Consider the following 18265-nt stretch of genomic DNA (forward strand, 5'->3'; position numbering starts at 1 on the left):
GTTTGTGCTTTAACTTTATTTCCCCCAATATAGTGCCCCAGGACAGCAGCCCTTTCTTTCTTTGTGCCTCTTTCTTTCTGCTCGTTTTTTGTTTTGAGAAGATGTGGGGTAGGAGGGAAGAGAATTGAAATAGGGATGGGGTGTCAAACTGCTTCTTTGGCCAAATTTGACCCAAAGATGTAGGGTTCAGCCTGCCCAGTGCTTTCAAAATCAAGACAGTCCACATTAATTGAAATTCCCATCTTCTATTGAAAAATAGAATATTTGCCTCCCTGGACCCGGAGTCAGCACACTAATCACAGGGAGCCTTGTCAAAAAGCCTGTGCCCTGCGGTTTGCCCTGTTCTCTCCTGATGATTGTCACTGCCCCTTCCTGGCTTCCCCAGCATTTGTGAGCCTGGGGTCTAGATGAGAATGCAGTCAATTACCAATAAGTGTCACCCAGGTAAGTTAAGTGTTGGGGCAGCTTTCTGAGGCAGGGCTGTCGGGAAGCACCTGGTTGGCTGCCCAGCCTGCCATGCCTCCCCTGCTGAGCCCCTTTCCTCTGCACTGTTCCTGTGCTCAGCCTGCCCACACCCCGAGGCCAGCCCAGGCTGCCCAGTCTCCTCACTTGCTCATCTTATTCCACTTGAGGACCTCTTCCAGCTTTTAGTACAGGAAGCTCTAAGTCACTAAGGTGACTGCCACCTCTGCCTGAGGACACCCACCTTCCCTTCTTCAGGACATTTCTCCAGGAGCTGCTTTGGCAAAACTGCCACTGAAACATTGGTCTGTGTTGGCAACTATGGAGTTGGAGGACAGGTGGGAGCCACACGACCTCACACCTGAAAGTGGAACCTCAGGGCAGTTGCAGAAGAGAACTGCGTGGTCCCCACTCCCAAGGATCAGGGACGGTCACCAGCAGGCCCTGACCTCCCAGGAATAAGGGAGGGAAAGGAAGTTGAGATAGCAGCTTCCGAGTTCGGAACCTGATTGCAGTGGCTGAGGTAGTGGTTGTGGGCCCACCAGAGAGCATGCTGGGGCCTGTGAACTGTGGCCCTGGAATCAGACTGGGTTCAAATATGGGTCCCACCACTCTGTGCACTTGAGTGTATCACCTTTAACCAAACTGCTGGGGATGGGTCGAAGGTGAAAGTACTTTGCGGAGTGGTTCTCACATCACGTCTTGGAAAGGCCTGGCTACTCCATAGTGGCTTTGCTAGATGCTTACAGAGGCAGTGGGCACAGTGGGGGCTTGGGTTTCTTTCCCATTTGCCTACTGTCTTTCGGCCTTGGCAGAGCCTGTTTGAGCTTGTTTCCTCTGCAAGATGGAGTCACACCTCCTAGAGCTGTGGCAGGATAGAATTGTTAATGTCAAGTGCCTGGCGCACAGTAGGCACTCCTGTGTTGGCTTTCTTCTTTTCCATCTGGACTGTTATATATACTTACACTCGGGTGTTTATCTCCTTAATACTCTTAGCATTTAATGAAATGTTTTGCTTTTGTGGGTTTTTTTTTTCAAGTGGTAACAAAGCAAGATACTCGGTTAGAAATATGATCACCCCCTCATCCCTCCTATTTCAAGCCTGTGTCTTTGAAGCCTGGGGAGGCTTTTCAGTCGGCTAAATACAGGTTTTAATTTCACTTGCCTTTTATTACCTGGATCATCTTTCCTGAGGCCAGGTTTCCTTCTCTGAAATGAGGGAAATAATAGTACCTACGTCAGAGTTTGTGAGGATGAAATTACCAAGTAGAGCACGGTACCCGGCACACTGGTATCATAAATGGTATTTATGTTTTACTTTTAGCATCATTCATCCAATGGCTCTGCACAGGCTTTGGTGAACAAAACAGTCCTCGTCCAGTATGTGAAGAAGTTTACAAAAAGTCATCCTGAACTGCCTCGGTGCCAGCACCTAGAGAGGTGGATCTTCCATGTTCTTTCCTCCTTCACGAGAGCCCTTCAAGGAGCCTGGTGGCTTATCCCCATCCCACAGAAGTGGCAACTGGTTCAGGGTTCTGAGTTCTCATGCAAGTTCGGTTCAGACCAACTCGGGGCCTGCGGCTTTTCCCCTTAACGCAGACCCCCCCTCCTCTGCAGGATTGAGTTCCATGGAGCAGGCTGAACCCAGCTCAGCCTCCACTTCCTCACTGGACTGGCTGCCATTACCCACTGCTACCAAGTCTGCTCAAGGACGTGATGTTCTGGGCTGCCACCAAATTGATAACAGTGCCTGCATTCTTGGGACTCTCTGACAGAGTCCCTTCAGGACGGACCCCTCACGGTTTATGTAACCATCCTTTCCCTGGTCATAGTGCTTTACAGAGCACATTTGCGGCTGTGACCCCTTTGGTCCTCGCGAAAACCGGGCAGAGCTAGGGAAGGTAGAGGTTATCCAGTCTATTCTACTGATGAGAAATTTGAGACTCAAGCCACACAATGAATCATTATCCAAGTAAGGATTTTATCTGAAGGGTCCTGACTCCCAAGTTCAGTGCTGTATCCATGTCATCTCACTCTTTCCAGCTTCCACCAGCCCCAGCAATAACTGGCCTCCCTTTTGGAGTTGGGTTTCCAGAGATGCATGAGGTACCCGAGATTGGAGCATTTCAGGAGAGGAGACCGGTGACTTCATGTAGTTACCAGCTATAGCCACACGAGGGTGTTGCTGCCTAAATAAATGACTGGAAGTACAGGCTTAAAGGCTCAAAGAGCCCAGGTCAGGGATGCGAAGGCTTTCCCAGAGACCAGAGGTCCGGCATCTGCCCTAAGACTAAGCTTTCCCCCTTCTTCCTCCCCAGATGCACCTGGGCATGTAGGGCTAGTCACTCAGTCTGGCTTGGGATGGCAGGGTGTGGTCACTCATCTGCCTCACAGGCCCTAGCGTTGCCTTTGACCCACCATTACCTCTGGTAAATCACTGATAAATCACTGATTTCTCAGTTTCCCCAAATGTCAACTGGAGTGGTAGCCCAGTCCCGCTGCCCTCACAGGGCTACTAGTATGAGGTCAGATGGTTGGGGCTGAGGAGGACAGTCCCATGCCTCTGTTAATGTGACCTGAGTTCCTGGTGCCTCTTTGTGAGGCCACATCCCTAGCTTATGCACCATAGCTTTCAAACACCAAGCTTTGTATGACGAATAGCTGCCTAGCTTCAAATCCCAGTTCACTGGCCCCATGTGACCTTTATTTCACAGGGCACATTGGAAGCAGCTGCATGAGACTGGGAAAATAGTAAGCCAAAAATAGGAGTTCTTATTATATTATTATTATTATTATTATTATTATTATTATTGCTTTTCCTTTTCCCCGGCTATGCTGGGACCCTTAGAATTTTCACCAGGGTGACTTTTTAACTCATCCTGCAAACTTTTCAGCACGAAAGCGGATGCACTAAATGATTACCACGTGGCACTGGCCCTCCAAGGGGGCCCCACCTCCCGGTGTTCTCACCCTCCTGTGTGTGGACTGGGGCTACCCGGAAACAAGGGGAGACTGTGGAAGGGAGGAGTGTGACTTCCGAGGCTAGGCCACACGAGACACGAGCACCAGCTTGCTCTCTCTAGGATCACCAGACCATGTTCCAGGACAAAATGTGGGGAGGTCCACTGGGGAGGAACTGAGGCCTCCCGCTGTCAGCCAGCATTAACTTGCCACTCATCGTTGCCATCCTGGAAGCAGAGATTGCCACCCCACCCCACAGCCTTTAATGACTGGCTGACATCCTGACTCCAGCCTCGGGAGGGTTCCCCCCTTCCCCAGCAGAACCACCCGGCTCAGCTGTTCCCGAACTCCTGCCCCGCAGAAGCTGGGTGAAGTCCTCCATGTTTACTGTTGTTTTAAGCTGCTGTGTTTGGGGGTAACTTGTTATGCAACAATAACAAATACACAGCACAAACGCTGTGTATAACAGAGGCATGGGACTGTCCTCCTCAGCCCCAACCATCTGACCTCATACTAGTAGCCCTGTGAGGGCAGCGGGACTGGGCTACCACTCCAGTTGACATTTGGGGAAACTGAGAAATCAGTGATTTATCAGTGATTTACCAGAGGTAATGGTGGGTCAAAGGCAACGCTCGGATAGCCCAGGCCTGTCCAGGTAGATCAGAAGGCCCGTTTCTCACCCCGTTTCTGTGGGGTGTTTGCTGTTCCAGTCCATGTTGACCTTGGAGAGCCTGTGTCTGGCCCGGCACCCCCACCCTCACCAACTGCCCCTTGCCAGAACTCTGGGAAACTCTGGGTGTTCCTCGGAGCCCAGGGTAGGGGCAGGTCACTGGTGAGGCTGGACCTGGGACTCCCAGCAGGCCATAGCCATCCTGTCCCAGCGGTGCCTCAGCCTCTGTCTTAGTGGCGAGTGCCTTGACCCACCCACCTGCAGCGTCCCAAGCAGGGAATGAATGGAAAATAATGGCCAATCGGGGTGTGACTGTGGGTCTTGCCCTGAGCTGAGTGCTGCCTGCCCTGTGTCACTTGGTTTACCTCCCTCAGACCCTGGGATGGGGGAATGGTCACTCACTCCAATGTCAGTGGGAGGAAAGTAGTTCCAGGTCATTGGCCAGGAAGCGGCAGGCACAGGATTTGACTCCAGAGTCCCTCAGGCCTCTCCTCAGAGCTCATGCTAGCAGAGTCCCTCCCTGCTGTTGCCCTCGGCCAGGCCCTGTCCCAGGGCCGCCTGCAAGGTGCTGGGAATTACATTTCACCTCCAGGTCTGATCTGTTTACAGAGGAGGAGAGGAGGCCCAGGACGAGAGAAGTCACCAGCTCAGGGTCACGCAGATGGTGAGGGATAGAGTAGGGACCTGTGCCACATGAGTACAGCTTGTCTCCTGCCCTGGGGCGCCTGCTTCCTGGGCACCTAGATCTGCCCCTGCCCGGCCCATAGCAGGCGCTCGATACCTGGAGGGTGAGTGAGGTTTGAATGCTGGTCTCTACAAATCTCAAAAACCCCAAATGAGCCCACGTGACACATTCAATATCTCAGTGGCAGGTGCTCCTCTGCTTCCATGGCCTCGGGGGACGGGGCGCCTCCCCAACCCTCCTACCATCTCTCCCCGAGCCCCCAGGTCACTCTCCTGTACCCCTTCTTTGGTTGTCACCAGCAGGGCTGCTCCAGCCCCAGCATGAAGATGAGAAAGAAAATATATTTGCAGAAAGGCATTTTTTTTCTTCCAGGAAAATGATTCCAAGTGTGCAATTTATTCCCAGGAACGGGGAGAGGGGGATGGGTTAGTGGATTGGCTTCTGGAATGGCAGTGCCCTCCTCCCTGTCCCTCTCCTCTCTCTTTCCCTCTCCTTCTCTCTCTACCCCCCCCCCCATATCCCTGTTGCCCCCCCCCAGGGAAGAGGGCAGATGTGAACACTCACCCCTGGATCTGGGTTCCCCCACCCCCCACACAGCCATTTCCTATTCCTGTGACCTTGAACTGGCCAGAATGGGCAGCCCCAGGGGAGAGTGGAATGAGGGCCTTGGTAGAAGGGTAGGTTTTACCCTGAGTTTTGCCCAACAATAGGGCAATTGGTCTAGAGCAGGGGTCTCAAACTCGCGGCCCACGGGCCGCATGCGGCCCGCCGAACAATTTTGTGCGGCCCGCAGACTAATCCACGAAGTTCAAAATATTTTGGATAAAATTAAGTGAGCCTAGGGGCCTACTTGTATTTTTCATTTCTCTAGCATCCTAGCTAGATATTAGCTTAGTTAACAGCAGTTGTGATGTGAACTACAGTTTCTGGTCGTTTTGTGACACTGAGTAAACTGCATGTACGATTGTGCTTGTTGTACTGATTTTTTTTTTTGTTTTCAACTGCAGTGAGAAAAGTGTTGCGTAACAGTTGCCTTTTGTAGACCTAGTGCGGCCCGCCGAATGGCTGTGATCTTGCTCTGCGGCCCACATGCTGAGTTGAGTTTGAGACCCCTGGTCTAGAGGAAGGGGGTGGGTGAGAGAAAGCCCCCAAGACAAGAGCAAAGTGTCCATGTTCTGTCGTGTACAGTGTGACCTTAACCTCTCTTCCCCTTTTGGGGGCCTCAGTTTTCTCATGAAATGGGCAGGTGGAGTGGATGAAGTGTGGAGAGCCACACAAGGCCCCACCTGCTCTGTCCATTAGGTTAGAGTGAACAAGTCCCTCCTCCAGGTCTCTGATATCCGGAGCCTACCTCCTGGGTTTCCAGTCCCCAGAGGCTCCCACCTTCCCCAGCAGGACTCCGCAGGTGACCCCTTCAGAGCACCCACTCTCCTAGTCCTGCCTGTCATGGCTTAGTGGAGATGTCACCACCACCCTGAAGTCTTGCTAGACTCTCTCTGTGACACTGAACCCCTCAGAGTGCGCTTCTGAGAAAGTCTGAGTGAAGGCGATCTTGAGGTCAGAGACCCCAAAACTCAGCAACAGAAAGAGGATTCTGGCAAGAGGGCTCCTGATCTAGAGCCCACAGAGGGAACTTGGGGAGACTCAGGCTGCGTCAGCAAGTAGGGGTAAGTGGCTGGGGCTGCTGCGGACCAGGACTTGGCCTCCATCTGTGGGGAGCCCCTGCCCACCCTGACTGTGTGAGGGTCTCACAGGGCCAAGTTGTCCGGAGCCCCCCTGTGTACCAGCAAGTCCTGCTTGGGTTTCCGGCAGGACTTGCTGGTTTCTGGGGATTGGAAACCCACGCAGGAGGCTCACCCTGCCCAGTCCAAGCCCCCATCCCGCTCCTCCCCACCCTCTCTCCACCGCCCTAGGACTTCGCTGGTCTCAGTTGAGGGTAGAATATGATGTTATAATATGGCTGGGCTGTGGGCTCCCATTCAGAGGCAAATTACAGTAAAATTAATGAAGGTTAAGCTTCAAGGCCCCACACCTGTGTAGCATCCCTGCCCCCCCCCCCCCCATCCAAGGCCTTGTTCCTAGTTCTGTATTTGTGATGCCCTCAAACTGGGTCCCAACTCTGTGGGACCCACTCCTATTTTTAATCATACTCAGCTTGAGGTGCCAGAGCCCTGCTCTCCCCTCTTCCCCGAGGCCCCTTCCCCTTCCCCGCCACTGGGCCTGGCCCAACCTAGACAAAGATTCCTGCCTCCCTGCAGCCTCTGCTCCCTCCTCCAAAGCCAGCCCAGCCCAGCCTTGCTCTGTGCTCACAGGTCACTCAGCTCAAAGGGAATCTGACTTGCCCCTTTCCTCTCACCCACGCCTGGCCTGAGGAGCCTCTGGGGAAACATTTGGGACCACAGTTTGCAAATCTCCAGTTCACAAACCTAGGAGAGGTCTGGGTTCAAATTCTGAGCCCATGCCTGGCAGTTCTGTGTTCAGGGGAAGTCACCCATTCTGAAAGGACTTGCTGGTACACAGGGGGGCTCCGGACAAGCCTGCGGCTTGGCCCTGAGAGACCCTCACACAGTCAGGGTGGGCAGGGGCTCCCCACAGATGGAGGCCAAGTCCTGGTCCGCAGCAGCCCCAGCCACTTGCCCCTACTTGCTGACGCAGCCTGAGTCTCCCCAAGTTCCCTCTGTGGGCTCTAGATCAGGAGCCCTCTTGCCAGAATCCTCTTTCCGTTCCTGAGTTTTGGGGTCACTGACCTCAAGATTGCCTTCACTCAGACTTTCTCGGAAGCGCACCCAGCTCTGGCCTCCACCCTGAATCTTGAGCAACACTGGAAGTTGTGATGGAGGCAGACGGCAGCTGGGAGGGAGCGGGGTGGAGGTGGGGGACCCTGGCGAGACAGGGACTCATCTCCAAGGCTTGTAATTACCTTGAGCTGAGGGCCGGTTAGGATCACAATGTCCCTCTGTGCCCAGAAGGGATGGATGGTCCCAGTGAGCTATGTAACCTGTGGCAAGTCACCCTGCTTTTCAGAGCCCCAGTTTCCCCAACTATAAACTAGGATGAATAAGAGCGAACCCCTGTGTTGCGCTTACCGTGTGCCAGGCAGGCTCTGCTCAAAGGGTGCCTGAGCCTTAGCTCATCTGGTGCTCAACGCAACAGCCCTGGGAGGCAAGTGTGTTTGTTGTTTCCAACTCGCAGGACTGTGGCAGGGACGAATGAGAGTGTTTCTGGTGAGTGCCACAACAGCGCCTGGCGCAGAGGGAGCCCTCAGCAGGCCCTGGTTCCCACCATTGAATGGCAGTGTTGAGTTCCAAAGAGCCAGTCTGCTGAGCCAAACCTCTGGGGGCAGGTGGAGTCAGGTAACAATTCCTGAGTGCCTACTGTGTGCCAAGCCTGCAGATGTAACTCTACATAAGGGTCTCAGGCATGGAGCTCAGAGATGCTGGCTGAGGCTTCCCTGGCCCCTTTCCCCGCCAGTTAGAGCCAGGAGGCCCACCAGGGCAGAGAAAGGTCTGACGGTGTGGGGTGGGAGGTGAGGCATGGTGGCTAGGGGTGCCTGTTGCCTGTTCTCTGGGTTCCAGGTTCATCTGAATATGTCTGTGGGTTCGCTGTGTCCCCATGACAGTGTGAACCCCATCACTGACTCAAACTCATTCATCAAATGCTTCCTGACACACCTCTAGACCTGGCATTAGTGTAAGAGTGAAGAGTCTGGGTCAGGATCTCAGCTCACCAGCTGTGTGACCTTGGGCACGTCTCCTAACGTCTGGTGACCTGGTCTGTCATACCGTCAGCTCTGCTTGAGTCCTGCGATTATTGCCCTTTGGGGATGCTGTGCTCACACTTCTGGGGAGACAGACAGAAGATACGAAAATCAGCAGGGTGGGGAGTGCATGGATGGGGCTTGTCTAAGGTTCTGGGCAGGGGTGGGACCAGCCCAGCTCAAGGGGGTCAGGAAGGTTCCCCTGAGGCACCAAGTAGGCAGGGGAGTTGTGCTAGGAGAAGGGCATGCCTGTATGGGCGATGACTACAGGTGAACGGAGGTCCTGAGATGCCAGCACGTGGTTGGGATGCCCAAGTAGCCATGGGGGAGGGTGACTGTATGAATTCTGGAGTGCTGGTGAATGTGTGCATCTGTGAAACCCAAGGAGAGCTGGCGTAGAGGGGTGAGGGGCAGAATGAGACTCTCAGGGGCTCAGATCTGAGTTGGTTCTGGCTGTGAGCAGTATCTTTGAGGAACAGCAGGTGGCGCTCCTAGCCTGCCCAGCCCGAAGATTCTCTCTACACCATCTCTCCTCTGTCAGGGAAGAGTGGCTACTGCTCCCAGAAGTCTCAGGACAGGCAGGGACCCCTAAAAATGGGCAGTGCTCACTGCCCACCTTGTGCAGGGAGACTGTCCTAATGGCCTTCTTGATAGCTAATTTTCTGAGCCTTGCATACCTGCCAAGACAGTGCTCACTACCTTCTACTGTAGCCACTGCCATCTCTGACCAGCTCCAACTATTCCAGTTTTTCCTTACACTGAGTTGACATTTGGCCCTAACTCTGCCTTTTGGGAGCTCCTCAGAGCCAGTCTATTCCCTAAGTCTGTGGCAGCCCCTCTGGGAGGTGATTATTCTTACATCCAGGTTCCTTCATTTATAAGCATCATCCCAGCCACCTTTACTGAACCCCCAGGACAATGGCAGGGAAGAGCCCATTTAATCTTCAAAAGTTGGCATCTTGCTTTGGGCCTGGCACACATAGGCACTCAGTTGATAATTAGAGAATGAATGAATGAACCCCATGTGGTCATTATTCCCATATTACAGTTGGAAACAGGCTCAGAGAGGTAAAGTTATTCATCCACTGTCACACAGCTCATAACTGGCAGAACTGGGGTTTGAACCCAAGTATTTGCCCAACCCTAAAACAGAGCTTTTCAGTTCCAAACTGTGCTGCTTCAACTAGAATCAGCTCCCCACATACTGGGCCCTGTCAGCCCCTTTCCATCCATTTTCCCGAGGTGCCTGTGGGTCAGAATTCCTAAAAAAAAAATTCAGAATCAAATTTCCAAAGGCTGGAACCTCAGAATTCCTCGAGAATTTTAAATATCAGAGTTGGAAAGTTTTCCTCCCTTCCTCTCCAGGATCTCTGCCAAAGGGTGGTTGGCCTGACCTTACATAGCCTTTAGGGACACTTCCTTCCAAGGAACATCTGCTAATTCAGCTCCACCTTATGCTGAGCTGTTTGTCCTCTGGACCTCCTTCCGAGGGCCCCTTAGAACAAGTCCGGGTCCCCTGACACCCCAAACCACAGCTGGTGCCCCAGAGTCTGTCCCTCCAGGCCCACCCTGGCATACTCCCCTCTCGGCTCCATTTGTCCTGGTTTCAGTTCCCTATTCCTCAAGGAATTGTTCCAGATTCAGCTCAATTTAGTTCCTATTTCCTGCTGGCAGGGCCTGTACTGGGTGCAGGGGCGTGGGGAGAGGGGAGGCTGAGAGCAGAGACTTCCAGCCTGCTGTCTTTAGCAAATAACCTCCCCCTCAGGGCCTCAGTTTCTCATGAAGGAAGTGGAGATACTGACCTCACCTACTTCATGGAGTTGCTGAGAGAATGAAACCAGAAAACCCACACAAAGGACTTGGTGCTACACCTGGCACATGCCTAGGGTTCAATAAATATTCACTCATTCTTCTCCCAAAACACCTGGGTGGGGTGAGCTCAGGGGAATGGGAAACACACTCGTTGAGTCAACACATTTGTGTTGAGCGTCCACTATGTGCCAGTCTCTGTGCTAGAATTGGGGACACAGTAGCGGGCAACTCGAATGAATAAGTAAAGTGCATCATACAACAGATGGGCATGGAGACATATGCCTGATGACCATGCAGGGTAAAAAGACGGCCACTCTGGGACATGCTTCTTACACCATCTGCACGGGGGTGGGGGTGGGGTGGTCTCCAGTCTACCTGAGGAATCTGAGTCTCAGAGAGGTGGGGCTGCTTGCCCAGTGTCACACAGCTGGTGGGGAAGCAGCACCACTCTAGGTCTGTTCAGCTTTTCTTCTGCAGATCAAGTGACAGGGCCCAGAAGTCAACAGCCCGCAGGTGCAGAAGGGAGACTGAAGTTTAGAAAGGGCAGCACCTAATCTGAGGTCACTCAGCCCATATCTGTCCTGGAGACATCAATGCCCAGTGGGCTTGGATGACCTGGCTTTGGGGTGAGTTAGGTCCTGGAAGAGCCATGTGTACGGTGCTCTTAGGGAGAGGTTATTAATGATCACACAAATGCGACCTATCTACTCAGACCCTCAAAGGAGCCAGGCCCGTTCCCCCTCCCCCGCATTCCCACACGGGATCCTTTCCTTCCCTAAGGAGAGCCCGAGAAGGCGCGTTTTGAGAGATCCTCATTCTCCAGATCAAGGCTCAGCGAGACAGGGACCTCGTCCCAGGTCGCACAGCAGCCGGCTGAGCGCGCTGTCCCGCTGACCTTACTGCGGCGGGGACGGCCGGTGTAAGGGCGCGCGGGCTCTAGGCGAGGAGCTGGGACCCACGCGGCGGTAGGCCAGGGGTGCAGACCGGGCAGGGGGCGCAGGGGGCGGGGATCACTGGGCGGGGGGCGCGCTCGACCCCGCCCCGCCCCTCCTCCCGCCCCGCCCGCGCTGGGGGCGGCCCGGCGGCGGCGGCGGTGGCGGCGCACGCTTCCTGCGGGCGCGGCGGCTGTGGGCGCGGAGCCGCGAGGCGGAGCCGGGCCGCCGAGCCGGGAGCCCCGAGCCAGCCGCGCGTCGGTCCAGCTGCCGGGCCGTGCCGCCGCCGAGCAGCCGCTCCGCGCGCCGCGCCTCGGGAACAAAGGCGCCCGCCGCCGCCGCCATGAAGCCGGGGCCACCGCACCGCGCCGGGGCCGCCCACGGGGCAGGCGCTGGGAGCGGGGTTGTGGCCGGGCCCGGGGCCCGCGGGCTGCTGCTGCCGCCACTGCTGCTGCTGCTGCTGGCCGGGCGCGCCGCGGGGGTGAGTGACGCGCGCCGGACCCCCTCGCCGTCCCGTCCCCTCCCCCACTGCGTCCCTGGACCATCCCCGTGGACACCCCCGGGGTGGCATCGATGCGGGAAGGCCATCCCCGCCACCGGTTGCCTTCTGGGGGCTCATTCCCTTTCCTTTCGCGACCCCTCCCCAGAGGGAGGTCCGGCGGGAGCCAGCACTGCTCCCCCCTTCCCGGTGGCTCCGGGAATCTGCCTCCCCGCGGGCGGAGAGGAGTCCCCTGCCCTGGGTGAGGGGAGCGGAGAGGGCCTCAGGTGGGCTGGGGGTCGCCGGGCGCGGGGCCAGGGCTGGGTGTGTCTTGGGTATGGAGTAAACGTGGATTTTGCTCGTGGGTGTGCCCAGACCGCGGCCACTTTTAGGGCACCGAATCTGTCCCTTCTGTGGGAAGGTGTGCATTTAATTCCAGGGTCGGTTAAATGAGGGCGGTGGGGGCCCAGAGAAGGGGAGGCATGGAGGGTGACTTGTGTGAAGGTGACCTGAGGGGGTGAGTGAGGGTGACTGTGTGTGTGTGTGTGTGTGTGTGTCCACGTCCACTTCAGTGAAGGGTGCTGGGACTGGAGGTGTGTGTATGGGTGAAGGGGACGGGTGAGTGCCACCATATCCTCCTACCTGTGTGTTCGGTCGTGTGAGGGTGACCCATTGTGCATGGTGTGTACAGTGACTGGGCTGGGTGACTGTTGGCCATGGCTGTGTGTGCCTGCAGGGCTGAGTGTGTGTGTGTGGGAGACTGTGGTGGGCATGTGTTTGGACCTATGGGAGTGTGTGCATATGTGCATGTGCATGCAGGTGCATGGGTGACTGTGCATGGGGCATGTACCCCTGAGGGGCCGAGTGTGTGTGGGTAAAAGTAAGGGCTTATGTGTGAGATGACTCCTGAGTGTCCCTTTGAGTGACTGTAGCAGCAGCAGTTGTGGGTTTGAGCTCTGTCCCGGCTCCAACAGGGGAAGCAGGAGAAGGAGGGTGAAGGAAGGGCCACCTCCCCACTTTGAGGGACTCAGGTGCCAAGAAAGTCCCCCCGTGGGTACCTGTCTGAAGCCTAGACTGGGACTGAGCTGAGGGCGTCTAGGCTCAACCTCCTTGGTTCCTTCCAGGACCTCTGCTGAAATGTTCCCAGGCCTCTCAGGCAGCTGCCCGTGGGTACGGGAGGCTCAATCGGCCGGCCTGGAAGATGGGAGGACAGGCAGGGCTCAGAGGTTGCTTCTTGGACAAATGGGTCCTTACCAGTCGTCCCCATTTAGGGGCTGTGAGTCAGGGGTAGGGGAGTGTGGAATGCCAGGCAAAGTATCTGCATGGTGGCTGGATGCTTCAGCCCCAGTTCTGCCCCAGATGGGGTGAACGGAAGAGGTCCCTGGGAGGGACAGAGACCCAGCCCCTTCTAGCAGCTGGGTCGCTTTCTAAGCTACACTTCTGGAAGACCGTCTTTGAAATCAGTCTTGGAAACAACATGGCCTTGGGTTCAAATCCCGCTCCTGCCACTGGCTTGTGGTATGACCTTTGACAAATCATGTCCCCTGTCAGAGCCTCTGTTTACCCTCTGTGAAGTGGGGCTAATAACACCCTCCTCACAGGTTAAATGAGAGGATATGTGTGCTCATTCTCAGAAGCAGCTCAGGATATGCTTGGTGCATAGATGAATGGAAAGCTCAGGACAAAATGTTTTCAACTTGGAGATCCAGCAGGAATCTCAAGCTGTGTGACCTTGGGCGAGTCAAATCCCTCACTGAGCAGCTGTTCCTTATTCATAAACCAAGGCTAATAATTCATTCCCCAGGAGGTGGTGGAAGGAATTGACTTGAGAGCATACCAGGTGACAGGCCCCGTGCACAGGTGGCCTCAGTGAGGCAGGGTGCCCTGGATCTGCGGGCGAGGTGAGGTATGATTCAGACCCCGTGCAGGTAGAGCAGAACCCTGGGGCTCTGGGCCTGGAGGCTGGTATGGCTGAGCTTGATTTGAAGGAGAGGAGGGATACAGCTCCAGATGTTGGGTCGAGTCTCTCTCCAGGCCTTCCACCTTCCCTGGGGTCAGGTAGTGGAGGAGGGGCATCGCCTCATCTGGCCTCGAAGGCAAAGAGTTAATAGGTGGTGCCCAGTGCCAGGAGTGCCACACCAGAGGAAAAGGGGGAAAGGACGAAGCCTGCAGGAGGAGGGACTGAGTTGGACCAGAGTGGCCTCCGTGTGGGGTCCTCTGAGGATAACACTTGGATGGGGAGTGGCTGGCTCAGGGCATGGGAGGGGCTAGATGGGCCCCTAGGTCTGCCCACCAACTTGAAAGGGAGTGTGGTGGTGGTGGTGGTGGTGGTGGTGGTGGTGGGTGTGTGTGTAGCTTTCTGAGTGACCTCAGTGGGGATAGCACATCTCATTTATACTGTGAGTTGGGGTGTGTGTGTGTCTCCTGGACCTGCTTCGGTGCATCTTCTCTTCTGAGAGACCAGGTGACTGACTTGAGGGACATCGACCTTCAGGGCCACCTCAGCTGTTGTCACCACTAAGTCACCACTCAGAAAGGCTTAGAGTAGGGGGAATCCTGGAAATTTGAACTTTGAAACGTGTTCTTTTAGAAGCTCAGGGCTGGAAAGGATGGTCGGTGCCCCTTAGTCTTGTTTGAATACTCCCAGTGATGGGAGTTCACTACTTTGTGCCTGTGTGACCTTGTGAAAGTTACTTACCTTCTCTGTGTCTTGTTTTCACTTCTGTAAAATTGGGAGACTACGAGAATAAAAGGGGTTAATATGTAAAGCTCTTAGCACAATGCCTGGTGCATAGTAGGCACTCAACAAATGTTGATTTCTTGTTCTCTTCCAAGGTTCCATTATGTGGTAGGGCGTGCAAGGGGGAGGGACCATGGGGATTCTTGTGAGGCTCCACCCCCAGGCCTGGTGCGGCTGCTGCTTCCCTGCCCTCCCCGTTTCAATCATCCAGGAGCTCCCGACTCCCCTCCCCTCCCCTCCCCTCCAGCTACTCCAGTTGACTCTGAATGTTGGGTTGCCCGGGGCCAGATTGTTCTCACTGTAAAAATTAAAAGTTGGGGACCTCTAGGCCGTCCAGGCCAGGGCCTGACACAGGGATACCACAGGGGCCTGCTGCCTGTTAGCCCTCAAGGTGGCAGGGGCTTTGGGGACAGACACCTGCTGTGTGATTTTGGGTAAGGGATTTGTTTCAATTTCCTCACCTGTAAAATGGGGACAGTAACAGGGCCAGTCTCGCAGAGATGTTGTGATGAGAAATGAGCTCCTTGAGCAGGCTGCGCTCGCCGGCCTGCTGTGTCGTGAGCCCTCAGGAGATGGGCCTTCCCAGGAGGAGCCTGGAGACTCAAGGCGGGTGTCTGGAGCTAAGCCAGGAAAGTTGTCACCAAGTGACACTGAGCAAGCTGTAGCTTGCCCTGACCCCTTGGCTTTCTTATCTGTCACCTGGGAACAAATACTTGACCACTAGGATTGTATTGGGGCTATGACAGCATCGTGGTATCGCTGGGACTGGACCCTGGAGCCTCTGGCTCTCTCCTGCAGCTGCGAGTCTAGTGTGTTTCTTGTCCCCTCGTTGTCAGGGTTTGGTGTGGGGTCAGCTGTGCCGGAGAAAAGGAGTTTGGACTTTTGGAAACAAATGGCTCCTTCCACCTCATGGATTGGAGCATGGGGTCCTTGGGGGTCCCTGGGTGGCCCTGGGGCAGAGCAGCTCTGGGCTGGGCTCTGGAAAATGCTAGAACAGCAGTGGGGTGGGTGAGAGGGACGTCCTGAAGGCAGGAAGATGGCAACACAGAGCTTCCTCCAGAAGCCAGGTCCTGTATGGGCCTCCCTCCATCGGAGCTGGGACCTTCCCCCCAAGCTGCTGGCCTTGGGGAGAGGGATGGGTCGTTTTAGAAGGGCCTACAATAGGCTTCCGGAAGGCCAGGGCCCACTGAGGCAGCAGGGGATGGGAGGTGGTGGTCTCCATCTGCCCAGCCTGATGGGTGACGGCTTGATTTGGGACGTGGCCTCCATACCTCTGAGGGCTCAGTAATAGAACCAGCACTTACTTAATCCTCATAATAGGCTTTGGAGGCAGGAGCGATTAGAGCCCCCATTTTACAGAGGAAGAAACTGAGGTACAGAGAGGTTAAATGACTTCCTCAAGGTCACATAGCCAGAAAGTGCTGAGCTGGACTGAGCTGGGGCCTGGCGGGCTGACAGAACCGGGCCGTAGTCTTGACTTCATCCACTCTTGCTGTGTGACCTCAGCAACTTATTTTACCTCCCGGGGCCTTTCCACCCCCCACCCCAATTATGACCATGCTTTCTAGGTGCCTGCTGTTTGCCAGGCTCTGGACCAGGGTTGTCCTATATCTTTTGTCATGTAATTCTCACCTTAGCCTTGGATGTGGGTGATGCCAGGTGGGGGAAGGGGCTTGCCCTTGGAGCCCCTGCTCCTCCACCACCTCACAGGGCCCTGTCATCTGTTAGATGGGCTCTTGTGAGCATCACTGGGGGATGGACACTTCGTAAATCGTGCAGGGCTGTCAACAAAACGTGGGGGGCAGTTTGCTCATGTCTGGGCCATGCGATCATGGCACAGGGGAGGGAAATGTTTATAACCTCAGGATGAGAGCGGTCTAAGTATACACCATTCTCCCTGGACATGCCCTGGGTGCCACCAGCACTGGGCTCCCTCTCTGCATAGGTGGTAGCCAGGCTGCCTTCTCGCCCCTCTGGCCCTTGGACAGGTGTTGTGTGGAGCTCAGAGTTGCACCCCTGCTGGCCCATCCTTGCACTCTGGTCCCACTGCACCTAAGGTCTCTCTGGCCTGAGTGGCTGAGGCTCAGAGAGGAGGAGTGACAGTGGAAGTCACACAGTAGTCGGGAGAAGTGTCGGAATGCTTTCTTGCTAGACCATGAGCTCCCTGGGGAAGCTTCTATGGCTGACTGGTCTTTGCTGAGTTCCCAAGGCCAACTTTGTGTCTGGGCCAGAACTGAAGGGTTTGAATGAATGAATGAATGAATGCATGAGTGAGTGAGCGAGTGAGTGAAGGAAGGAAAGAAGGAAGCCAGGACTGTGAGCTCTGGAGCCCAGACCGGGGCTTTGTGCTCTCCTGTGGAGGTGGTTGGGGAGGGGGGCAGAGTGAGGCTGGCAGATTCCTGCTGGACCCACGATGTGTACAAGTGGGGTGGGAGGTGCCAGGTGGCCACATGGGGCGAGCCTGCTGTCTGAGTGCCCAGACTCGGCCACCGCATCTGGGTGGGACAGAGGCGCTGTGGCTCTGGGCTCTAGCCCAGCTGCTTGGAGCCCTGTGATTTTGTGTCTTGGAGGAGCAGGGGAGCCAGAGCCAGAAACTGTCCCAAGGCCCAGCCCCTCGCTCCCACCCACCACAACTGCCACCCCAGTCGAGAGCAGGGTCTGGGCTGGTCCTTGACCACCTGGCTTGGCTTGCTGTCCCCTCTAATGGTCCACCACATCCTGGGAACATCAGGCCAGTGCCCTGTAAATATTTGTTTACCGACACCCCCCCCCCCCCACTTGCCTTGGCTCCCAGCCTCCCAAGATTCCAGGAGGCCTGGCCAGAGGGGCTGCCGCTCCCCTCCCCCACTGACCAGGCCTATTCTCAGCGACAAACAGGAAGCTGTGATTACAGGGGGAGTCTGAGCAGCAATGGCTGAGGGCCCAGCTGGTGATGGGGGTTGGGACAGCCCCGGACAAATGCTCTGGTCCCTTCCCTACCTGGCTGCTGAGGGTGGAGGGCACAGCTGGCCTTTTATACCCGGAGGAGAGGGTTCTGTAACATCCATGCCCAGCTGGCTGAGGTCTGCCTTCCTCCTGCCTCTTGGTCCCCACCCAGGCCTTGCTGCTGTCTGTTTTGGGTTCTCCAAACCTGAGGGTGAAGCTTGAGGTAGTAGAAGAAGCAGGGACTCTAGAGCCAAGTGAACCAGGGTTGAAATCCTGGTTCTGCCAGTTTCTTGCTGTGTGATCTTGGCGAGTTCACTCAGCCTCTCACAGCCCCAGTCTCCTCTTCTTTAAAATGAGCTAAGAGTTTTGTTGTGTTCCTGTCCCTCCCCTGGTTTTACACTGGGAATTGCTTTTCGGGGTGGGGGACAAGATTTTTCCCTTGGAGAGTGTGGGAGGCAAGTTTGAATGATCACGATGACCCAAAGCAGAAGCCTGCAGGTGGGGGCCACCCTCAGAGGGAGAACTGGGCCAAGACTTCCCGCTGGAGCGGGCAGGGTTTGGGCTGGGTTAGAGGGAGCAACGGACAGGGTCTCGTAGGGCACAGTTCACAGGGAAGTTGGTTCTCCGGAGCTGCTGGCAGCCCGCAGTCCAGGCTGGAGTCAGAGGATTGGCCTCAACGACTCTTTGGGTTCTTCTAGTCCTGGAACCCCAGAGAGGCCTTGCTGTTTGCAGCATCAGCCCGGGACATGGTGATGCCAGGTTCTTTCCATTTTCCTACCAGCTGCTGCACCTCGGCTGTGTTCCGTTCACCACACCTGCTCTGGCTCTGAGCAGGTGACTGCT

The 18265-nt window shown here is 55.6% G+C and overlaps 1 protein-coding gene across 1 annotated transcript in view; it reads left to right on the top strand.

Moving 5' to 3' along the window:
- Positions 1-7987: 7987 nt before the first annotated feature.
- SDC3 (syndecan 3) overlaps positions 7988-18265 on the top strand; it is a 40841-nt gene continuing 30563 nt past the window's right edge. Inside the window, exons 1-2 of the mRNA XM_066266566.1 lie at positions 7988-8002; positions 11317-11760. Coding sequence (XP_066122663.1) covers positions 7988-8002; positions 11317-11760 — 459 coding nt within the window. The remainder of the gene's footprint in view (positions 8003-11316; positions 11761-18265) is intronic.

Source organism: Saccopteryx bilineata, chromosome 3 (genome assembly GCF_036850765.1).
Source record: "Saccopteryx bilineata isolate mSacBil1 chromosome 3, mSacBil1_pri_phased_curated, whole genome shotgun sequence".
NCBI lineage: Eukaryota > Metazoa > Chordata > Mammalia > Chiroptera > Emballonuridae > Saccopteryx > Saccopteryx bilineata.